Source organism: Callithrix jacchus, chromosome 21 (genome assembly GCF_049354715.1).
Source record: "Callithrix jacchus isolate 240 chromosome 21, calJac240_pri, whole genome shotgun sequence".
Classification (NCBI taxonomy): Eukaryota; Metazoa; Chordata; class Mammalia; order Primates; family Cebidae; genus Callithrix; species Callithrix jacchus.
The window spans coordinates 38,481,579-38,495,775 of record NC_133522.1 but is presented as its reverse complement, the minus strand read 5'-3'; the positions used below and the strand labels follow the sequence as shown (position 1 = coordinate 38,495,775).

Below are 14,197 nucleotides of genomic sequence, written 5' to 3'. Positions count from 1 at the left end.
TTGTTTGATTTGCTAATATTTTGTTAAGAATTTTTGCTTCTGTGTACATGAGGGATGTTTGTAATTTTATTTTCCTGTAATGTCTTTGTTCTTAAGGATTAGGTAATGCTGGCCTCATAGAACAAGTTGAGAAGAATTTCACTGGGTAGAAAATTCTAGGTTGATAGTTTTTTCCTCCTTTAAGTATTTCAAAGTTGTTGCTTTTCTGTCTTCTGGCCTGCTTTGCTTCCAGTAAGAAACCTGCCTTTCTTACCTTTGTTCCTCTGTGTATTGTCTTTTTTCTCTGACTGATTTTAGGATTTTTTTTTTTTTTGACATGGTTTAAAGCAGTTTGATAATGATGCACTTCAGGATAGTTTTATTCAAGTTTTTTGTGCTTTGGGTTCAGTGAGCTGCGTGGTCTGTGGGTTTATAGTTTTCACAAAATTTAGAAATATTTGGTCATTATTCCCCTCCACCCAGTGGGTAGCTTGATGATGGAGTGACAGACTGGCCTCTTTTAGAGGGTTGCCTCCCTCCTTCCCTGCCTTTTCTTTTGAGGTGAGTTTATATATTTTGAAATGTACAGAAATATGTGTATTTCATATATCTGTGTACCCCACATTCCTATCCAAGGAGATTTTCATCATCCCAGAAAGTTTCTTGTGCATCTTTCCAAAATTCCCTTCCCTCCAAAGCAACTACTCTTTTGATTCCTGTCACCCTGAGGTTATTTTGCCTCTTCAAGACCTTTGTAGACTTGGGACTGTGCAGTATATATAATCACACAGTGTGTGCGCTGTGATGCGTTTCACCTCTTTCAGTTCAGTGATGCTTTCCAGATTCGCCCATCTTGTGGCAATGAGTAGTTTCTTAGTTTTAGTTGCTGAGTCAGATTCCACTGTGTGATGTCCACCCTCCTCTACCACCCATAAAATTTAGAATTACAGGGTTTTGTGATCATAAGGCTGAAAGTATGATTTCATTGCAAGTATTAACACTGCAAAAAATAGAGAAGAAAATAAAAAAAACTACCCAGAATCCATGTCATTATAAGTTTGGTGAATTTCCCTCTAGAGATCTTTTTATGTATCTGTGTGTGTATGATAAAATTATGTGTAATTTTATATATTAATGGAATATTATGCATGCTATGTATAGCCTGGTCTTTTGTTTGTTTTTAGCATAATACCATATTTAGAGATTTTTTTGTTTCCACCCAGTGACTGTGGACCTGCCATGACTTTGTTAGTGGTCAGTGGTAGATGAGCAAATGTACCATAACGTATTTCACAGTTGTATGATGCTGGACCTGTGGATGGTTTTCTTGTTTTTTATTATGGTAACGAATGCTATGATGAACATCTTTGCATGGTCCATTTCTGCACACTTGACCAGTTATGTCCAGCTGCAGGAAATGCTGGGGCAAAGACAACATGTATTTAAAAATGTGATGAGCCAGGCATGGTGACACGTACCTGTAGTTCCGGTTTCTCAGGAGGCTGAGGCAGGAGGATTGCTTGAGCCCAGAGGTTCTGGGCTATAGTGCACTATGCTTGTCGGGTTTCTTCACCAAGTTTGGCATCAGTATTGTGACCTCCTGGAACAGGAGACTACCAGCTTGCCTAAGGAGGGGTGAACTGGCCTAGGTTGGAAACAGGAGGTTCAAACTCCTATGCTGATCAGTGGTGAATTGTGCCTACGAATAGCCATTGCACTCCAGGCTTAGCAACCTAGCAAGACTCAATCTCTTAAAAAAAAAAATGTGATGAGTGTGAGATGTGCCTCAGCTGATGATTGGTCCAGCTGCTTCTTGGATCTTGTGATTTCTAGAACCGTGGCCTCCACGGCACAGCCAGCCTGGTGGAAGGCAGCAGCCTCCACACACACCGCCTTTAGCGGTTCTCTCTGGAGCACAGACCTCTCCATGTCATCCAACCCTGTGTCCTGGGGGCTGGGTGAAGGTGTCACACTAGGGGTTTTCATTGACTATTTAATAAAAGGCTAATTACAAATCTGTTAGTGCTGTTGAAATGGTAGGCAAAGGAAAAAATAACAGGACTACTCAGGAAATTTCCTTCGACTGTTTGATGAACCTAATTCTGCTGATAAAATGTCAGTGCTACTAGCAGAAATAAGCAAACAATTTTTAAATTAAAAAAGAAAACCCAAAACCTGCGTGTTTTTGCGGATTGTTTGGATGACTGTGTTTTGTGTTTATCGAATGACTCTAAGTGTAATTCCATATTCTGCATTTTAGTTTTTGTTTTAAGATGAATCTTGGCTCTGCTCTTGCTCCTGTGAGTTTGAGCTATCACGTGTTTGTCAAGAACTGTGCAAACAAAAGTAACTGCTCAGTGATTTTTCCCATGTACATTAATAAATTTGTATGCCTATATTAAAAAAAAAAAAAAAAAGAATTGCACAAAGAGGCCGGAACAGAGGAGCTGCTGGGTAGAATCACAACCACTGGAGCAGGAGGGGACACCGGCACTCCTCTTTTCAACCCTTTGATCACGGGTTTCACAGAGCCTTCCTTCCTGAAGGCTCTGCAGCCGGGGCCTTTTAGTATTTTGTAGATTGAGATGTTTCATGTGTATTTCTTATTTTATTCATAGCATGCACTTAATGAAGTTGATCCTGGTGATTGGCAGAAATTTGTGAAGACGGGACTCAAGTAAGTTATTTCATTTTCTTGGTGCCCTTTAGTAAAGGTGTGAGTGTCGCTCATCATGCACAGCCTCTTTGATAGCTTGTTATTAGCATAATCCACGTGGTAGAGCAGATGTCACCTCGTTTTTAGAGACAGATGTTGGAGAAGTTAGATGATTTGCCTCTTGACACACAGGGTGCTTCTGATGATGAGAGAAGCAGTCTTTTTTTTTTAAAGGACTATTTAAGAAATACAGAAAATGTGCAGAGAATGATAGTAGCCCCCACATTTCATAAATGCTGGTAGTGTTCCGTGTTTGTCCTGTTTCTCGTCCCTCTCTAACCAAAGGTCAACAGGTCTCTGAGGTTCTGCTTTGTCTTGTCAGTATATTATTTTGTATTTCATACACTGAGTGTTGTTAAACGATATTATTTAGAGTGTTTAACATTTTACATTCATGTATCATTCTTTATACCTGCTTTTGTTAGCTCAGATGTATCTAATTTACCCATGTTGATACTTGTAGATCTAAGTCGTTCATTTTCACTACTGTAGAATATTCGGTCTTCTGACTGTATTCCAGTTTATTTAGCCAGTCCTGTACTGACAAACATCTAGGCTATTCTCCCTATTCTCCTCTTTACATCTCTCTTTTCCTCTCTCTCTCCATCTCATTCTCTCATTCTCTCACCTTATAGTCTTGCGGTCTCTCTCATGTCTCCTGATGCACAGGCAACAGTTTCTTGGGGTGGGTTGGGGACTTACTGGCTTCTAGTATGGGTGCACCTTCAGTTCTACTGCTCTCCAACGTTGCTGAGTAAATTTTTTGTTTTTGTTTTTGAGACGGAATTTCACTCTTGTTGCCCAGGCTGGAGTACAATGGTGTGATCTTGGCTCACTGCATCCTCCTTCTCTGGGTTCAAGCGATTCTCCTGCCTCAGCCTTCTGAGTAGCTGGGACCACAGGCACACACCACCACAGCTGGCTAATTTTTTGTATTTTTAGTAGAGACGGGGTTTCACCATGTCACCCAGGGTGGTCTCGAACTCTTAACGTCAGATAATTCGCCCACTTCGGCCTCCCAAAATGCTGGGATTATAGGCATGAGCCACCACGCCCAGCCAGCGAATTTGAACTCGCAACACAGTGTATGTGAGGGTTCATTTTCCCTCACATCCTCTCTGACACTTGATACATCCCAACTCTTCCGTTTGGGGCAGTCAGATTGTCATGAATTATTTTCATTTCAAATCCCATCATTTCCCTGGCCATCTTTACTCAGAGAAAAGTATTTCACACAAGAGGAGAGAGAGAAGTGAGGGTGGGTCCTGGGTTAATGACAACGGTAGGTTACCATCACGGAATCATGACATTTCTTTCCATCTCAGGTTAAAGTTACTCATGTAGGACTGAAAAACACTTTTTTTTAGAGGATGTTGCTTTCCTTTCTTGGTGGGTTTTGAAGGGATTTAGGATGTAGAAGGCTTCTGAACCATTTGACGGAAGTTCTGAGTAGAGGAGAGTGAGGAAGGAGGGACGCCGGGCAAGGTGACCTGGGAGGCACCTCTCAGGTGTCGCCTCTTTCTCAGGCGCAGCTATTCTCATGCCTCCTGGTGTTTCCACTAAGCAGGAAGTTTGTTTAGTGTTTGAGTCATAAAGAAAATAAATGCACTGCATCCCTCCCTTGTTTTCAGAAGTGCTCCCTGTGTCAGTGGACAGACAGGACTGTGATAGAGCCATGTAATGCCGTGTCAGTGGAAGAGCCTAGATGGTGGGTATAGGATATTCACTGTAAAATTCCCAATGGTGGCTCACACCGGTAATCCCTGCACTTTAGGAGGCCAAGGTGGGGGGATCACCTGAGGTCAGGAATTCAAGCCCAATCTGGCCAACATGGTGAAACCGTGTCTCTACCAAAAAATACAAAAATTAGCCAGGCATGGTGGTGCCTGCCTGTAATCCCAGCTACTCGGGAGGCTGAGGCAGGAGAATCACTTGAACCCGGGAGGCTGGGACTGCAGTGAGGTGAGATGGTGCCATTGTACTCCAGCCTGGGAGATAGAATGAATGAGACTCCATCTCAAAAATAAACAAACAAATCAATAAAATGCTGAGAAAAAGAATTTTTATTGTTTTCTGTAAAATAAAATCTTCCCCTTTAGGAAAGCTCTTTTCCCTTTGACTCTTACGTCCTAGATTTCGGTACCAGGACCACACATTTTTAAAGACGCTCCTCGCCGCCATACAGCTCCTGTACGGCCCAGAAAGCTCCGTGCGCACGAAGCTCATCCAGCTCCCGGTGGTCCACATGATGCTCATGCAGCACTCGCTGTTTCTGCCAACTCTACTGAAGTCTGATGGAGAGGAGAGCCCGGACGGCAAAGTAAAAGGTGACCCCTCACTCCGACCCTTTCATTCCAGATCCAGATTTCATCTCCTGATTTCTTTACACCAGCTGCACTGAAGCTCATCTCCCTTGGGCTCTCGGAGCTAAGGAAGCATCACCAAGACAGTCTCGGAATGTTTTAATTCTGTCAAATCCAGGGTCAAGAAATGTCTCTGCTGACTTGTGGTCAAACAGCAAATACAAACCTGCTTCCAAGGCCTTAGCTGGCTTACAGAAGTTGTGTTTGAGATCTTAGTGCTGTATCATGGGCTCAGGTTAAAATCTGGGATCAAGGGGAAGTTAGGTGTGGGAAAAAAGTGGGGATGTCTGACCTGAGAGAAATTGATTAGTTGCATGAAATTTCTGCTCGGGAATGTTGAAACTTTTATCAAGGGGAAATGGTTAGAACTTGTCTGTTGACGCTTCAGTGCTAAAACACTTCAAAAGCCCAAGTGTAGGCTCCATCCCTATTTCAGTAAGTGCTCACTTTAGTGCTCACAGGTCAGATGTCAGAGAAGGTAGTCCAAGGGTTCCTACCTTCTTCAAGCCACGCTCCGTTTAGAGACAAAATTAACACCCGGAAGTATTAGCAATCACCACAGGGTCGGACTGTAATAAACTGTTCTAATAAGTTGAAGACAACCATTAGCTACATCACTGGTATGGGTAGTAGAAAAATCAAAAAGGGCTCCACCCTTTAATTCAGGCAAGAGGAGACAGAGTAGAGGTTTTGGTGGCACAGTCATGGGGAGAACATGCCTGGATAAAAATCTGTATTGGCTTAACATTTGGGAGGGGGAATGAGCGGGGACTGATATTCAGCCTTGTCAAAGGCCTAGGAAGAAAGAAGATTGTGGAGATGTGTTCATTGAAACGGTGGGGGGGCTGGGCGCGGTGGCTCATGCCTATCATCCCAGCACTTTGAGATGCCAAGGAGGATCTCTTGAGCTAAGGAGTTCACGACCAGCCTGGGCAGCATAGCATGACCCCATCTCAAAAAAAAAAGAAAGAAAATAACAACGACAGAAATAAGTGGGGAAGGGATTAGGTGGCAGTCCAAACACCAGTATTACTCAGAGGAGGAGACTTCAAGCATTTAAATGTTCTCTGGAAGGCTCTCTACTGGTGTTCAGTGTGTCCACCCCAGTAGGCCGCGTGTTTCACGGTTGTTTTCTTGCAGAAGTGCTGGTGGACCTGATGTTGACAGTGGTGGAAATGTGCCCTTCTGTCTGTGAGAGCAGCCACTTTGCAGTGCTTCTTGGGGCCTATGGTGCCACTCTTAGCGTCCTAGGTGAGCGTGTGAGGGCTGGGTGGTTTGAGCAGGGGGAGGGAGTGAGGGCCGAAGGTGTGAGCAGGGGGTGTGAGGGTGTGAGCAGGGGGAGGGAGTGAGGGCCAGGGGGTGTGAGCAGGGGATGTGAGGGTGTGAGCACGGGGAGGGAGTAAGGGCGGGATGTTTTGGGGATAGGGAGTTAGGACCTGGGGGTGTGAGTAAGGAGGCTGTAAACAAGGGAAGGATGTGAGGACCTGGTGGTGAGAGCAGGGAGAAGATGGTCTGGGTCATTTGAGTGAGCAGCAGGAGAGTGTCGGGTTCAGCTTTCTAAACCCATCCTGCGTTGACTTTGTAGACCAGAAGATTTTACTTCTGCTTCGAGCGTATGAGCAGAACAAGCTCAGCCTCATCAACTTCAGGTGAGTGTTGGGCTAGAGGTGGACCAGGCCTTGAGGTCGCAGAGCCCTCTCCACGCAGTGAACTCCAGACTGAAATTTCTCTCATTCCATTTTGGTTCTCAGGGGAAGAGTGAGGCGGACAGCACTCCCCCTGACTCACCAGCTTCCCCGTAGGCTGCTCTGGGGAAGCTTGGCCTCTTGCCATAAGGCACCTGTGCAGGCGGCTCCAGCTGACCCATGGGTGCCTGTCTGTCTGGAGTTGCCCCAGGCTCACTTTTGGGTAGGCTGTGGTGTTTTGTTTGACTGATTTTTCTGAAAACTTTTCTCCTCATCCCTTACTTTAGGTAGACTGACTTATGCCATAGGGATTTCAGGGGAAGTGTCAGGGCCTAACTACGTAAAATCTACTTTTTTGTCTGTGCATGCGTGTGTATGTCTGTGTGTGTGCATGTGTGCGTGCGTGCTTGCCTATGTGTATACGTGTGTGCATAGGTGCGTGTGTGTGCACACACAGGCGCGAGAGTGTGTCTGTCTTTCCTGGGCTCCCAGTCTCTTGGTCAGACGGGCTTTGGTCCTGCAGGGCTGGGTGTGACACTTTTCCCTATGGGCCCTGCCTCACCTCTGCAAGTGCCGCAGCTAAGCATTGGGATCCTCTTTGCTGCCCTAGAGCCTTCTTTTCTCCTTGCCATTTGGGACTAGCACCTGCACATCTGCTCAATATGTATGTGTGTGTGTTCAGACAGGATGTGGGCTGACTGGGCCAAGGAAGATTGTTCAGGAGAGCTCACAGGGAGGAGAGAACAATTTCCACTGCACAGAGCTGAATCAGCTCAGAAGCTATCTCCCCACCCCACTCCCCCACTCCCCCAAAAAAACAAAGAAAAGGGAAATTAAAACACTTTTTTCCGTCTCTTAAGAACGCCCAGGGCTTGCAAAGAAACTCTTTTCCTTCCTCCTGCATCAGCCCTGTTCTTGGCATCGGGGCTGGTGCTCTGTCAGTTATGTCCGTTCTGGAGTAGAATGGTCCTTTTTTTTTTTTTTGGTGACAGAGTCTCACTCTATTGCCCAGGCTGGAATTCCATGGTGCAGTCTCAGCTCACTGCAACCTCTGCCTCCTGGGTTCAAGCAATTCTCCTGCCTCAGCCTCCTGAGTTGCTGGGACTCCAGGTGTGTGCCATTACACCTGGCTAATTTTTTGTATTTTTAGTAGAGACGGGGTTTCACCATGTTAGCCAGGATGATCTCGATCTCTTGATCTTGTGATCCGTCTGCCTCGGCCTCGGCTTCTGAAAGTGCTGGGATTACAGGTGTGAGCCACCGTGCCCAGCCAACAGTCCTTATATGAGGGAGAGGGGAGAACAAATCGCAGGCGGGTTTTACCACAGTGAGGCATTGTTTCAGCTGCCCATTTCTGCAGGAGAACATGCTCTAACGCAGAGAGCAATGAAAGCCCAGCCACACTGCCCAGGAAGTCGCAGGTTAGGGCTGGTTATGAAGGGAATCTAGTTGGAAGAGCGAATCAAGGATGTGCAGCTCACCGGCTCTGTGGCTCTAAGGGGCACAGGGCATTTCCGCAAACAAAGTAAACGTCCCATCCTTAGATGAGGGAGCAGGCCTGAGCTCGGGGAGCTGTGCTGGGGACCCTGGACACTCGTGGCAGTTCTCCCGTCTGTCAGTGGTGGGCAGTCTGCTGAGTGTGCCTGGCACATGGGCTACCTGCCTGCCAGAAACTGGGGTGAACAGTGAGCATCCCTAAAAGGATGACTCTTTCCTTTTCTAACTTTAGTGACTGTTGTTGACTTGCACAGAAGCGAGTCTGGATTTAGAAGTTTGTTTAGAATTTAGCACTATAGATGCTCCCTGAGTGCCTGGAGGCACTGGGCTCGGTGCTCTCAGGAAAACCTACAGGAATGAGCCACAGTCTTCCTGTCTGCTGAAGGTATCAGACTGTCAGAAATTTAGCCCTTTTTAAAGTGGCAGCTGACTCATGCCCCATGGTGTAAACCAGCTCTTCCAGGAGCACCAAGAGCCAGGCCCTATGTGCCTGGGGATCGACAGATAGTGCTTTGTTCCAGGGTTAGCATTTGGCCAGTCGGGGATTTAATTGAGGTGAGGTTGGCAGAGGGGCCTGAGGCAGCAGGAGGGGGAAACAGCATGCATGAGGTGGAAACTCAGGACATTTGGGGAAAGGGTGAGTGGGCCGGCTTATCGGGGTTGCAGAATGTGTGCAGGGAAGCAGGTAATGGGAAGGCCTAATGGGTTGGCAGTGGAAGGTGGAAGTACCAGACAGAAGCATTTCCATTCCATCTGGGAGACAGCAGAGACTTGATCCTCATCAGAGCTGGGCTCCAGGAGCAGCTGCGCAGTGGATAGGGAGAGGGAGAAGAGACTGGGGAAGCAGGAGGCTGGAGTCATTTTCTAGGAGGAGGGCAAGGTGGCCTCTGACAGCTGCAGTGGCATTTGTGGTGTGAAGGTTGTGTACAGCATACGCATGGTAGGCTTAGCCAAAAGGCCTGTGCAGACAGACCTGGTTCACTTGTGGCCACGTGTGAGCAGTGAGAGATCAGGATTCTGCCGCTGTGGTCTAGCATGGTACCCAGACTTCCTGAGTCTGAATCCCAGCCCTGCAGCATACTATCTGGGCAGGTAACCAGCTGAGCAACTGCTTAATCCTCTCTGCACCTCTTTTCCCCATTTGCACGAGGGGGATGATAATAGTACCCACCTTATGGAGTTGTTGTGCAGATTGAGTGAATTGATCTACGTGAAGGGCTGAGAACAGGGCCTGCACGTCGTGAGCTCTGTGTAGACACTGGCTTCTGTCATCGTCACCGACACTGTCACCCACCCTCAGCATCACCATCAGTACCACCCACTTCATAAGCTGTGATGGGATTGAGTGATGTAACACGCCACATGCCCAGAACAGTGCCTGACAACCGCTGCCTATTGTGGTCATTACCGTAATTAATTCTGTTCCCGGCGGGGCCTGTGACCAGTCTCTTTTCCCTTTTCTGGCTCTAGGGTGCTGCTGTGGGGCCCAGCAGCCGTGGAGCATCATAAGACGTGCCGGAGCCTGGGCAAGTCGCTGTGGCAGCAGCCAAGCGTCGGGGACATCCTCTGCCTACTGGACCGGGACCGGATGATGCAGACCATCCTGCACTTTCCCCAGAGCCGGAGGCTACTGCCCCCTGAGGTGCGGCTGCTGCTGTTCTGTCCCTACCTGGCCCCCCACACCCCAGCCACAGGGGCTCCATCTGCACCCTCAGCTTCATTTTTCTTGTTGTTTACCTTTTTATTAAGTAAAAATCTTATCATATATAAAAGTACAGAGACCAGACCCTCGTAAGTCACCACCAGCTGCAACCATGGTCTGCACTGGCCCCACTTGTTTTGTTTATACCACTCCCTTCCCCAGCCCCCAAAAAGATGATTTTGCAGCACATCCCAAGGACCCTGTCACTTCATGTGCAAGCACTGCTTTTTACAGAGCACTTTGTTTTATGCCCTGAAATATTCAAAATAATTTGAGGTCTGGCAATAGCAGGTAAACTGTTATGTCATACAGTTTGAGAATCTCTAATCTGAAAATCCCAAATCCGAAATGCTCCAAAATTTGAAGCTTTTTGAGCACTAACATGAGGTAGTGACACCCTTTGCTTTCCTGAGGTTCAGTGTACAGAGACTTTGTTTCATGCAGAAAAGTATCTTCAATTCCTATATAAAGTTACCTGCAGACTATGTATATTATGGGCATATGAAACAAATGATTTGTGTGTTTGGACTTGGCTCCCGTCCCCAAGATATCTCATTATGTATGCAAATATTCCAAAATCTGAAACACTTCTGATCCCAAATGTTTCAGGGATACTCAACCTGTGTTACGTTTGTGAGGTTGATTGACACATTTTTGTTGGTTTTGGCTCTTTCAGGATGCACAGGACCCGATTTTCAAAGACAAGAGCAGGGTGGAGCTTGATGGCCTCTACGACCCCTGCTTTCTCCTCCAGCTCTTCAGTGAACTGACCAGGCCAGGTAACTGCAGCCTTCTCTCTGGTCAGGGCCTGCTGTGCATGACTTTCAGAGGTCAGGTCGATTGTGGTAATTATTGCCATAATTACCAGATGAGGACCTGAATCTTGGAAATCATTCTTAAGGGATCTTCAGCCATCCTCTCATCTGTTCATTCCAGTGGTTTTCAGCAAAGACATAGTTAGGGTTTTGAACATACAATGATTTTTTTTTAAATGTAATTTTAAAATCTGGGAATGTCCGTTTGTCCTTGATGTTTTCCTAATTCCTAATGACGAGCATTTTCTGGATTTTTACTAGTTACTGGGCAAATGCCAACAGAAATGAGAAATTTGATTCCTGAAAAGGAGTTAGCCTGCTGAGGTTGCCTTTTTCTTGGCTGAAGTACATTTTGGAAATTATAGTTTGTGTCTAGTAGCCTCAGAGTGGGAGTCTTTGTGGGTAAAGGGGTTGTGGGGGGGAGAGGGAAACATGTCCATGTAACACACATTGACAGACACTGAGGTTGGTCTTCCCAGGCTGGTCAGGTCTGTTGGTTGAGGCATTCTCACAGTGTGTAGGGACAGCTCACTGTGGCTTGAATTTGCATTTTTCTAATGGCTAATGATGTTGAATGTCCTGTGGCTTATTTGCTATGTGCACATCCTCTTTGGGGAAATGCTTGTTCATGCCTTTTGCCTATTTTCTAATGGAATTTTTTGTTTTTTGTACTGTTGAGTTTTGGGATTTTTTTGTGTGTTTGTATTTCGTTTTTATTTATTTATTTATTTAAACTATTGAGTTTTGAGTGTTCTTTATGTATTCTAGATACTAGTCCTTGGGAGGATTTGTGGTTTACAAATATCTAACAATCTGTGGCTTATCTGTTAATCCTCTTGACAGGCTCTTTCACAGAGCAAAACCTTTTAATTTTGATGAATTCCTGTGTGTCAATTTTTCCTTTATGGATCATGCTTTTGGTATCTAGGAACTCTGTCTACCCCTAGGTCCTGAGGAATTTTTCTTCTGTTTCTATCTAAAAGTTTCTAGTCTTACTCTTTACGTTTAAGCCCGGGCTCTGTTTTGAGCTCATTCTTCTATGAGGTGTGAGATTTGGGTCCTGGTTCATGCTGCTTCGCCTGCTGTTGTCGGTTGTTAAAGCCTCCATGTGTTGAAAAGTCCATGTGGCCCCCTTGTGACTGCTGCCCAGGTGGAGGTCCCAGCTGCCCACTGGGACTTCGCAGGTCTTTCCTGGTGGGGAGGGGTAAAAGTGGGGGCAGCCGTGTCACTGCTGGGCATGCCGAAAGTCCTTGCTCTCTGCTAGGCTTCCTCTGACATCCCAGTTGGGGCAGAAGGAGTGTACTGTCACTGCCCAGGAGAGGAATACCCTGCCTCCCTACTTGGCATTCTCTGATGCCACCCCAACAGGGATTTGGAGCTCCTTCTTCCAGCCTGGCAGGAGTGGGAGTTTAGGCTCCACCTTTGCTGGCGTGGCTGGGAGTGGGGCACAGTGAAGTGGTTGGCTAAGTATCACCGTTACTTTCTCAAAGTTTTCTGTCTTAGGCAGGCTTTCCATTCTTTTTTTGTCAGAGACAACAGGCTTTTGTTCGGCTTTTGTGTGTGTGAGAGCCTGTCCACGTTTCCAGGTTGCTGACTTGAGCTCTATCTAAGTCTAGGACAAATGAGGCAAGACGACAACCCAGGACTCACTACCTTTTTCTTTGGGTCTCAAGGTCTCTGGCTCGTCTGCTTCCTTTTTACCTTTTGGAATCATCTTATGTTTGTTCTACATATGATGTTCAGTATTTTTAGTTGTGCTTGTTAGGAAGAATAGGAAAAAGTATGTCTACTCCATCTTGTCAGAATTGGGAGATTTTAGTTAATTAATTTTTAACATTCATAGTTTGAAATTCAGCAGGTGCTGAAGGATATACAGGGAAGACCCCCTTCCTGCTCTGCCTCTGGCCATGGTTTCCTCATTCTGGAGGGAGAACTGTTACAGTTCCTCTTGTTTTCCTAGGTCTAGCTTGAGATTCCAGTGGGGTGTGCTGGGGGCGTGGAGACACGCATTTTGCTTTGGGCTGGTTCACGTGATCCTGAATGAACTCCCAGACTTCATCCCTGGGGAGATTTGGGTGCACTAGGGAGACCATGTTCCACTATTCATCTTGTTTTCTTCCTTTTTAAACTTGAAATTTTCTTTTTCTCTACAAATTCGCCTACTTCTGAATAGATTTGCCAATCCTCTATCAGTGCCCTTTATATCCCTTTTAAAAAGATCAAAGAGGCTGGGATTTCTTAGAGATCTTCCCATCAATAGGCCTTTGTGTTGGCTCTGGCTCCCCTTGGTGAGCACTGTGCTCTGTTGCTGAAGCTGGATTTTGTTTGCAAGCGAGCAGGGGGAGTTCATACAAATGTCATATTACGGTAATAGCAAATGGATATCTTAATTGCCCTGATGGCGATTTTTGGCAGCAGGCTAACTGTGGCAGATCTCCTAGTCTGTGGTTAGGAAGCTCTTCTGATTTCCTCTGTGCCTCGATGGTGCTGGCTAAGTAGTCTGTTACTCATCAAACACGGAAAGAAATTTTCTATACTCTAAAAATTGCAAGACTACTGGACGTTTTAACTTTAGTGAATTATAGCAAATCATTTCATCTATCCTCTGTCTCACAATAGAACTTTCAGGAGAAAAAGGCTTGGAAAATGTTTAATGGCAAAATCAGGATGTTAATTTTCATGAAATCTGGATTACTGTGTGTTCTTTTTTTTCTTGGTCTCGGAGGACTTTTTTGAAGAGCCGTCATTAGTAAATGGTCTTTCGAGTTAGGAAAATGTACCAGATACCAGCTTCCTTTAAATTTCCCAAATATATCCTATTTTAAGTTGTATTGGTTTAATACAGGTGCAAACATGTGCAGAGCTTGTCCTCCCAATCTTGAAAAGGATTTCTAGTAGCCAAAAATTTACAAGAAAAATTCACATCAAAGTAGAACATTTCAAAAGGCGAAGAGGTGGAGAGGGAAATGACACCAAAACAAAACAAGCCAAACCACTCTCGGAAAAGTAAGCTTCTGAGATGTTGCTCTGGGCATCTTGTCATCCTGAACAAACAATGGAGGCCTGCTTTTAAACAGATTTCCTCGACTGCTGAAAGGAAGCACACCCATTCATTGGAAGGGGCAAATTCCTGGCACTAAAATAGTTGTAGTGTGACGCATAGAACAGTATGCAAATTATATGTGCACAGTGTCAGTTCTAGTGCACATATCATTTGTATACTGGTGGTGACACCACCAGCCAGATCAGGGCATAGAACAATAAGTAGCTCCTCACGCCCCTTCTTCCCTAGAAGGGGCCAGCATCCTGTATTTGAACTTCACGTAAATGGCGACACACATCATGTCATCTTTTCTACCAAGCTGCATTTATCCCATGTGTTGTTTATGAGAATCAGCTGTGCAGAGTGTAGTAGAAATTCTCAACAGTATATTTTTACT

The 14,197-nt window shown here is 45.7% G+C and overlaps 1 protein-coding gene across 6 annotated transcripts in view; it reads left to right on the top strand.

Annotated features, from left to right (window-relative positions):
• The window catches only part of URB1 (URB1 ribosome biogenesis factor), a 77,525-nt gene that overhangs the window by 46,871 nt on the left and 16,457 nt on the right, over nt 1–14,197 (top strand). For all 6 annotated transcript variants that reach the window (XR_013530556.1, XM_035283317.3, XM_035283316.3 and 3 more), the window contains 6 exons: nt 2,598–2,656; nt 4,829–5,022; nt 6,199–6,309; nt 6,644–6,707; nt 9,711–9,882; nt 10,619–10,721. Coding sequence is in view for 5 of the 6 variants with exons in the window: in XM_035283317.3 (XP_035139208.3) it covers nt 2,598–2,656; nt 4,829–5,022; nt 6,199–6,309; nt 6,644–6,707; nt 9,711–9,882; nt 10,619–10,721 (703 nt within the window). In the remaining variant the exon portion in view is untranslated. The remainder of the gene's footprint in view (nt 1–2,597; nt 2,657–4,828; nt 5,023–6,198; nt 6,310–6,643; nt 6,708–9,710; nt 9,883–10,618; nt 10,722–14,197) is intronic.